This window comes from Pterocles gutturalis, unplaced genomic scaffold (assembly GCF_000699245.1).
Source record: "Pterocles gutturalis isolate BGI_N339 unplaced genomic scaffold, ASM69924v1 scaffold17195, whole genome shotgun sequence".
In the NCBI taxonomy this organism is placed as follows: domain Eukaryota; kingdom Metazoa; phylum Chordata; class Aves; order Pterocliformes; family Pteroclidae; genus Pterocles; species Pterocles gutturalis.
In genome coordinates, this window is record NW_010141136.1 from 208 (window position 1) to 9731 (window position 9524).

At 52.0% G+C, this 9524-nt stretch overlaps 2 protein-coding genes across 2 annotated transcripts; one reads left to right on the forward strand and one right to left on the reverse strand.

The window, feature by feature from the left end:
- Positions 1 to 419: 419 nt before the first annotated feature.
- TRAPPC2L (trafficking protein particle complex 2-like) lies at positions 420 to 2779 on the forward strand (the record flags this gene model as incomplete). The annotated part of the gene is made up of 4 exons (XM_010083934.1): positions 420 to 595; positions 1618 to 1705; positions 1829 to 1908; positions 2600 to 2779. Coding segments are annotated over 4 exons (390 nt in total), but the record flags the coding sequence as incomplete, so codon positions are not given.
- Positions 2780 to 5714: 2935 nt separating this feature from the next.
- On the reverse strand, positions 5715 to 9017 carry PABPN1L (poly(A) binding protein, nuclear 1-like (cytoplasmic); the record flags this gene model as incomplete). Its single annotated transcript, XM_010083935.1, has 7 exons — positions 5715 to 5896; positions 6656 to 6801; positions 6868 to 6955; positions 7071 to 7177; positions 7656 to 7720; positions 8190 to 8298; positions 8843 to 9017. Coding segments are annotated over 7 exons (730 nt in total), but the record flags the coding sequence as incomplete, so codon positions are not given.
- Between the last annotated feature and the right edge of the window lie 507 nt (positions 9018 to 9524).

A 9524-nucleotide genomic window follows, 5' to 3' on the forward strand; every position in this document is an offset into this window, starting at 1 on the left:
TTGAAGTGGGGTGGGCAGGAGCAGGCTGGGAGCAGGGCAGGGGCAGTGAGGGCAGAGAAGGTGCAAGGGTGCCCTGTGGTGTCCTGGTAACCTGCTGCCAGGACAGGAGGGGGTTTTCCTCAGAAAGAGCTGGAGACAGGCTCTGCTGGGGCAAGGGGGCAGGGCCAAGTGGTGAGGAGACCTGAGGCTTTTATGGTGCCTGTGCAAATGATTCTCCTGCCACTGGTGTATGGAGACAGACCTGCTCCAGAAGTGCTGTGAGGTGTAAAGGGGGGCTCTGCTGTGATGGCTGTGAACATAAAATGGTTAAAATAGCTTACCTTCTGACAGCAGCAATTCCTGAGGTGAAAGCACTGTCATGGCATCAGCTGTCACGCAGTGGAGCGGCTGATCCCAGTTAGCATAATTTGTTTTCCTGACAGAACTATCCCCTCTACATCCGGAGCATTCCAACTGAAAACGAGCTGAAGTTCCACTACACCGTGCACACATCCCTCGATGTGGTGGATGAAAAGATCTCTGCAATGGGCAAGGCTCTCGTAGATCAGAGGGAACTGTACCTAGGGCTCCTCTACCCAACTGAAGACTACAAGGTGTATCTTTCTAAAGCCTTTGCCATGCCAGCATGTATTTGTAGGATCTTTCTTCCGAGGGGCTCCGTGTGGGAAAGCTCTCTTCCTACTTGGTGCTGCATTAAAGACATCAGCAGAAAATATACAGACTCGTTCACTGACTAGTTTGTCACACAGAACTTCAGGCTTGGTGCCTTGGTCAGTTCAGCAGCTGCTTTGTTGCCTAGCCAGGTGGTGGAAAAAATTATCCTTACCCTGGATGTTCTTTTGGCCTAGATGAGAGAGTGTAACTTGTGAAAAGTTGCTTGGTGCAGCTAGAATTCACATTTGATAGACTGGGTGCTTTACTCCCTGCTTAGTTAAAACAGTTGGCTGTGACTAGAACAAAGCTTAGACTCTAAACACCAGTGAAAGCAGCAGGAGTATAAAGGTGTTTCTGGATCAGCTCTATAGGTACCTACATCCCAGGTGTGGGGCCTGATTTCTCTCAAAATCTGTACACCCCAGCCGCAGCTGTCCCACTGTTTTTAAGTCACAGAGTTGATATTTTGAACTTTGTCTTTTTCTCTAAATCCTGCAGATGGAAGTTATCTGCTGCAACAGACCTGACTTCTGTTTTTTTTCTGATTGTTAATTTTTTAAGTCCCCAATCATACTGGCTGATATTAGAACATCTCCAGGTCACCGTGGTCTCCAAACAAGAATAAATAAGATGGCTGTCTCATTGAAACGGTTCTCAAGAAGAGACAAACCCTCACCAAGATAGCTAGTGGGAGGCTGCTTCTGAAATTGCAAGGCATGCCTTATTGGCCAGTGTAGGAGTGAGCCTGACCTGGAGTTCTCAAAGATGGCAAAAGTCAGGTAGAAAGGGGATACAGTTCCTGCAGTCTCGTGTCTGTCTTACCTCAGCTAGTCCCAGTTATGTGCTGGGCGCAGCAAGAATGCGATGTTTCCTCTCAACCTGTTGCTTTGAGTGTATTCCAGTCTTGTAGTTGCTTTGCCAGGCCCTGGTGTGTCGGAAGCATGTGCCTTAACAGCTGCACAGATACGGCTACGTGACAAACTCGAAGGTGAAGTTTGTTATGGTGGTGGATTCTTCAAACACAGCACTTCGAGACAATGAGATCCGCAGTGTAAGTGCAGGAAATCAGAGCACAACTTGCCACATCAGTGTTTTTGCTACTTCCGCTTATTCATAAAGTGCTGAGAAGCAAAAAAAAAAAAAAAAATTTAATTATACTACAATCCCATTTCAGATGTTCCGAAAGCTGCATAATTCATACACAGACATAATGTGTAACCCTTTTTATAACCCTGGGGACCGTATCCATTCCAGGTAAGTCAGCTGATCTTTATGATCTTTGTCATCTTTCTGGAACTTGCTGTGTACCTCTGATGTAATAGTTCCAAGAGCATAACCCCTGTGGTTGACCAGTTCAGATGTGCATGCTCTGACAGCCGAGATGGAGAACAGCTGTGTTGCCTTTGGACTATTGCTACATAACAGAAAACTCAGATAGGTCTCATAAGAAGTTACACTGAACTCTCACTCCCACCTCAGAACAAGCACTAGAAACATTATCTCAAGAAAATTAATTTCAGGGGGGGAAAAAATTTCTGTTTCATAGGTAAATAAGAAAATAAACATAGGTGAGTAGAGCAGGTTAAAGAGCGAACAACTGCACACGTCCATGGGCATTCAGCATGTGCAATTCCTCACTTGGGAGGGCCAGTGCCCCCCATTTCTCATCTGTCATCTCACAGGGAATTTTAATGTTGGGAGTTTCTATTGCCTAGGCAAGAATAACTTTTACATTGTGCTGAGGCAGGTCTACAGCCAGGATAAGACCTGTCCTTGCTTCAGCTTTAATTGAAGTCATTCATAAAGAGTAAAACTATGTATTCAGCTTAGGGAAAGCTAGTTTGTTAACCAGTAAGTGGCATCGCTAGCCACTGGTTTTGTTACAAGAGATCTGCTGTGCAGAACTAGCTGCTTCCTTTAATATTCAGTTTGTTCCCTTCTCTAGGGCTTTTGATAACATGGTGAACTCCATGATGATGCAGGTGTGCTGAGGCTCTGCCCCTTCTCATCCCAGTGCTGAGAACATTCCCCATGTACAGAAGTGTGCCTATGAAGTGATGTATATATTATCTCCAGTCTGTGTAATATTTTGAATTAATTCTATGTAAAATAAACTTGACACCTGTGAGGTTTGCATTCATTTCTACTCCAGACAACCTGAGCGTAGCACAGAAGTCACTGCTCAGCTTTACGCCTTCAGGTAACATGTGAGAGGCAGCTCTTCCTTCAGGAAGGTCAGCTGTGTCAGCTGGAGGTCTGTTCCCTACAGAAACATGTGCAGCTGTGCCCCTGTGCAGCTCAGATGTTTCTGGTGAAATGGGGCTTTGTGTGAAAACAGCAGTTCCTGCTGTGCTTGTGATTAGAGCAAGCACAGCTGCACAAGAGACAGCGAAGAGATTCTTATTAGGGTCAGCTTAGCTCTCAGTCAGCTGAGAGGCACAGTGACACTGTTCCTCAAGTGCTGGTGCTCCAGAGCAGTTCCTCTTGAACCAGGAGGAGCACACAGACAGCAGCAGCCCTTTTGCTCTGTGCCAGTCCCCTTCACTGCCGCTCAGGACTGGTCATTCTGACAAGGACAGTGCAAGTGATGCTTAATTCAAACATACGTGGGCTCCTCTGTTTTTCCTTAGCTGGGAGCACTCGGATCTGTATGTACTTACTCTGTTAGTTCTTGGAAACAGAAAACATTGCAAGTCAGTTTCTCTACAACTGCATGCACTGTTTCTGTGCTGGAGAAAGCTCCGGCCGACCACAAACAGCCCGTCTCCTCTCAAAACACTGCCTTGAACCTGATCAAGTCCTGCACTGCTCTTCCTGGGGAAGATCTTGGGGTGACTTGCATTCAACAGTGTTTGCTGTTATCATTTCACACCTGGTTCAGGCAGGCCAGGCACACTGCACAGCATTTCATCCCAGCTCCGGGAGCACAGGTAGTGCAGCTGGGATAAATCCACACCAGGAGATGAAGACGTCAGGACTGGACTGCACAGCTGCCTGGCTCCTTCCCAAGCTCTAGCATCTCCTCCCCCTGCAGCTCCCTGCTAGTCTAATTAAAAACCACCAAATCAATAACAGGTATTTATATTAAAAAAATACAAACCCGACTAGAAAAGCATCACAGCTTCCTGATCACTTGTGCAGGTCGCTCGCACTACGCGCAGCTGTGCAGCTACAGGAAATTCAGCAGAGGTAATGCAGGCAGGTGTAAACACTGAGCAGCTACTCAGTGCTTTCCACACACCTCTACTCCAAGTCTTTCCTGCCCCACAGGCAGCAGTTAAGCACCTAATCAGTTAAAAATACAGAGCTAAAAATAAATAAGTAAAAAAAAAATATATCTGCCCAGCTCCAAAGGATATAAGAAGCCTGGAGAAAGCCAGGTCAGCGCAGTGTCAGCTCACAGCCAGCACGGTCTCACTGCGGATGGAGTTCACACAGCAGGATCATTTATTTTAAAAATAAGTGACATTTACAATACTTTCTCAAACAGAACTTAAATAAATTTAATCAACAAGAACCTGTCAGATAACGGGAGGTGAAAGTGTTCAAGCCTCTCCCACCATCTAAACAAGGCACAGCCGTACGCTGCTATTCCAAAACATTTTCATATAAAAATCATCACTCTTCTCACTCACAGAGACAGGAGCTCAGCACTTCCTCATCCACAAGAGAGTCCAAGCACCCCTAAGTAGTTTTTGTTAAAAAAATTAAGTCTCAAGAACTTACAAAGCTACTAAATGAAAAGTTTAGCCCCAGGAAAAGCCAGTTTTACAGTCTAAGCCTGAAGGCAGCTTAGCAGCCAGCCTCAGCAGCACAGTCCACGCTGGGCAACGTGCAAAATCAACACAACAAAGAGTTAATGCCCCCAGCTTTAAAAAAAATACTGAGATCTTAAGTGAAAAAAAAAAGATCGGTGGGATTTTTAGCCTGGCAATGCCCCCTGAGCTGTGAAAAGCTGCTTTAGGAGTCAGTCGCATCTGTTGCATCTGGGTTAGAGGAATCCTAACCAAGGATCCTGAAAGATTAGTGTGAGAATTATGTAATAAAACAGATTTCAATGCAGAACCTCACAGAGTAACACTGTCTGCTGGTGTTCATAGCCTGCCTCTTCTAACACAAAGTTCTTCCTTTAAAAACGAGCGGTTTCAGAGCTCAAACACCAGCTCAGCAGGAAGGGAAGCGCCAGTTCCCCGGTACCCAGCTCCTGCGGCATGCTTTGGTCCTGACCCTTAGTTCAGCCGGGCTCACACCATCCCCAAACTGGGATCCAGAGCAGGAAAAAAATGGGGACAGGAGGAAAGAGGAAGATCAGACCACCTTTGCAGCAGTGGAGATGATTTTGTAATAATACCATTACTGCCAGAAATAAAGGAGAATGATGCGTTAGCAGCGCTCTTTGAGCCCTGTAGCTTTGGGCTAAAAGCAGGAGGGGGTTAGAGAGGGTTGCTGACTTCTGAAATAAAAGGGGGGAAAGGTTTTGGGACACCCAGAGATCTTGCTTCACCACCACAGAGCTAGAGAGGCTTCCAGAGAAACAGCGAGGGATGCCTTTTCCCTCCCCTGGCTGTTAGGTGTACAACAGCCCCAAACCACACAGCTGGGCTCCATCCTCTGCCCAAGAGCAAGCTCAGAAATCCACGCGGCTGGCAAAGGAAAAGCTCCCCAGCAGTCAGATCTGGAGCTGCAACCCATGGATTTGGGGAAGCAAAGAGTCTTTGGAAAGGTCTTTAGCATCTTCTGATGGGCGAGAGAAAGCAGCACCCAGGTCTCGCAGGAAGACGTGGCAGAGCTGAGGGTGGTTCCCAGGCTGAGCAGGACAGGTCTGCCCTCGTGGTGGGCACTTGGACACCTGGAACCAAACCAAACCCTCCCATACAGCCCTTTGCTATGGGATGAGGATGAGACTGATGGTGTGGGAGAGCTCTCCCATTCCCAGGACAGGGTGTTCTCTGGAATGAAAATGCAGTCCCCTGGGCAAAGGTGAGGTGAGGTGAGCCCCTCCTGGGATGCTGGCAGGGATCCAGCTGATGTGCAGGTGGAGTGGGTCCAGTCTTCCCTTGCCAGCAATCCTCATGGCCAGGCAGATGGTGTTTTAAAATTAATCTTTTTTTTTTTGGCTTGGGTAGGTGTATTTTTTAAATCTCTCCAATCCCATCTCTTCATTTCAGCCCCATCGGCATCACCAGGGCAGTCCAGTGCTTTCTAATACGGAAAATACCACGGCAGCAGCCTCGCCCGACCCCTAAACAAGAACAAAACCAGCATACGGACATTGAGATGCCAAAAATCACAGCTACCTGCCCCTCTGAGAACTGGGACTCACCCTCCTGCCCCAGCTAACCCAGACTGAGCCCCATGTACCCCCAAAGGACAGGGGAGCCCCAAAACCAGGCACAGCTCAGGGACCAGTCAGGCTGGGGGTGTGATGCCCACCCCCAAATCCCTGCAGGGATGGGGGGACAGCAGCAAGTTCCCAGGTGTTTGTTCCCCACCCCCAAAGCTCCTCTCCCCTTCCTCCTGCAACACCGAAGGGGCCAGGGCACCGTTGAAGCTAATCTGCAGTGAGCCCAGGGATGCAGGAGCAGCAGGAGGTGAGCTGGAGAATGGCTCCAGGGCTGCGCTGGGGATGTGAGGGATGCTGGGACAGCAGCAACGATGCATCTGCTGTGCTATCACTGACTGCTCACTTCGGTCCTTCCCCATCTCGGCTGCCCACCATCCCCCCAAGGTGCCCGTGTCCCAGCTGGAGCAGCCACCAGGCTCCTGCTGACCCCGCAGACACAGGGTGATGCTAACAGCACGTGACGGGCACGAGACATTTCTAGCACAGGTCTCCAGGAGGATAACTCCTGCCAGACACCATCCTCCCGTCCATGCCAGGGTGGGATTGCAAACCGAGAAGCTGAGCACAGTCAGAGCGAGGGGCAGTTATCCCCATCCTGGGGACACCCTGCTCCACAGGGATCTCCACCCAAGGAAACACCCCCACCCAGCCGCTCACCTGTACGTCCTCCCTCGCACCCTCGGGTGCTGCCCTCCGTAGTAGCCTCCGCGCTGGGCCAGCCCTCCCCGGGCTTGGAAGCGGCCCCGGTAGCCGCCCCGGTCGGTGGTGCTGATGCCCGGCATGTTGGTCCTCTTGGGAAGCACCTGGGAGGGATGGAGGGATGGAGGGATGGACTGACCGACCATCCCAGGGCCTCATCCAGCTCTTACCTTAATGACACGGCCCCTGAACATGCTCTCGTCCAGCTCCACTGCAGCCTTCACAGAGCTCTTCTCTTCAAACTCAATGTAGGCGTACCTGCATGGGGAGGGGGTGAGCAGAGACCCAGGGACACCCTGCTGCTCCCAAAGGCTGGGGAGCATCAGGCAGCACCCTCGACACCCCAACTGCAGCCCCCACATGGAGCACTTACCCTTTGGGATGCCCTGAGAACTTGTCACAGAGGATGGTCACTCGGTTGATCTGCCCGCAGCTGTTGAAGTGAGACTCCAGCTCCTCCGCCGTGCCCCCGTAGTCCACCTGCAAGGACAGCCCCTCCAGTGCAGGGCCACCCCCTCCAGCGCCCCCAGCCAGCCCCCCCCGGCTCGTGGGGCTGCATTCACACCCCATTGGGGGAGGCAGAGCATCCGGCTGACCCCAGTCACACCTTGCCCATGGCCTCATCATCTCCTGAGGTTCAGGAGACCCTCCCAGCTGGATGCTCCAGCCTGGAAACCCAAACCCAAGAGGCAGCCCCCCCACTTTGAGGGAACAAGCAACACCTGCAGCTTCCAGTGGGTTATTTCAGGGAGCTGACACTTCGAACAGATTATCTGCAAGTGGCTGAGGATCGTGAGCAGATGCTGAGCCACATTCCCAGGCTGGGCTGGGCAGAGGAGCAGCATTAGGGATGGGACCAGCCAGCCTTTGGTGGGGGGTGGATGGGCCCCCATGCTGGGGATCACAGACACATGTCTGGCTGAGCAAGGGCGCCTCTGCTCCGGGGTCTCCTGCTTACGTTGCCCACGTAGATGGATCGCTGGTCAACCTCCATCTTCTCCTCCGTCGTCTTTGGGAAGAGCCCTGCAGAGACAAGGGCTCGGGCTGGATGGAGGCACAGGAGCCCGCTACCAGAGGGACGTCTGTCCGTGCAGGTCTGCTCGCAGCACGGCCACCACCCAGCTGACACACTGCAAAGCTCCCTGGGTCCCTGGTCACGGCATTCCCAAATCCCCACACTGCTGCCTCCTCCTCCATCCCCTTGCCCCCTCTCTCTTAAAAAAAAACCAGCCCACAGGGTGGCTGCTCTGCTGGGGCTGGTGGTGCCAAACTTAACTACTTAACTGAACTTAATTTAATTAATTTACTGCACCTTGGCTTGCAAAGGTAGGAGGCAAGGGTGGATATAACCCACACTAGCACCGTGCCATGCCTGGGACCCCAGCCCTCACCCACCTTCCGTGTCCAGCTCCAGGCTGTCAGCTCTGATTGCCACCCTGTGCCCCAGAGATGTCCCTGGGGGGGGACAGAAGCACCCAGGGACAGCGCATACCTGCCTCCGAGCTCATGATGAGGCGGCTCTCAGCTTCCAGCTGCAACTCCTTCAGCCTCTCATCCTCCTTCTCCATCTCCCGCACTCTGGCTTTGATGGCCTCCAGCTCCTGAGACCCAAACCAAACCTCATCTGAGCAGCACGTGGAGCGGGGACACCCCCACCCCGCTCCCCACGCTGGGCTGGGACATTGTGGGGCTGCACATGCACCTTGCCCAGCAGTGCCCTCCCAGGCTGGGGACAAGGGGGGGGCTGGCTGCTGGGGACAACAGCCTAGCCCACAAAAGGGGAGCTCAGCTCCCAGCTCCACTGGGGAGAAAAAAAACCAGGTAAATATTTCCTCGCCCATGCTTGCTTATGAAGCAGCTTGTGCTGCAGCAGAGAGGTCCCAGCAGTGCCAGAGGGGCTGGGGAGAACTGGAGATTTAAGCTGGGGACAAACAGGAGCCACTGACTTTCACACAGACATCCCGGCAGTGAAAGCTAAGCAGCAAGCTAAGTAATTCAATTTCCAGCTTCTCAGCTCAAGGATTTTAACATCAGGGGCCCAAGATGATTCTTAATTTTTGGAGGCATTTGAAGAGAGGTGTAGAAAGTTTCCCATTTTCTTAGAGAAACAGGGAAAACTTATTCCATGCTCAGCCAGGCACTCACTGGGTCTGGCACAGCCAGCTCCTCCGCACTGTCCCCCTCCGGCTGGCTCACATCTGAGTCGTCATCTGCCACCTTCCGCAGAGCTGCCATCTCTGCAACGTCCCAGGACGCCTCCACTGCTGCCAGGGACGGCGGCTCCTGCCACCAGATCCCTGAAGTGTCCAGGAAGAGAGGACTGGGCAGGAACAGGGGCAAAAAAGCCATTTAACAAACAAACGGCCCTTTAGCATAGAACCTAAAGCAAAACATCAGCCAGGTGTTAAAGGCACTTCCAGCAGAAGGATGCACAGGTGCCACCAAAGTAGTTTGCCCTCGGTGCTGCAGGCAGGCTTGCAGCAAGACCCCAGAACTGCAGGAGGGAGGGCTACTGAAAGGTCTCCAGTTCATACTGAGCCACCTCCCAGTGCAGAGGGCTGCAGAGGGCTGCAGAGGGTACCTGGAAACAGCTTCCCTTGCGTGAAAAAAAACAGGCCCAAGCATCCCAGCCCGCTGTCAGGGAAAGGGAAGAGGAGGCAAGCCCTGCCCCAGCAGCAGAGCTCCCCCCCTGCACAGAGGGAGTGGCAGGGAGCCCTCCCTCACCCAAACAAAGGCAAACCTACCCCCTCCAGCCGTGGTTCGAGCCCACGGAGAGACAAACTCCCCCACCCCCGGGTGGAAACCTGGCCCTGCTCCCAAAGAGGGA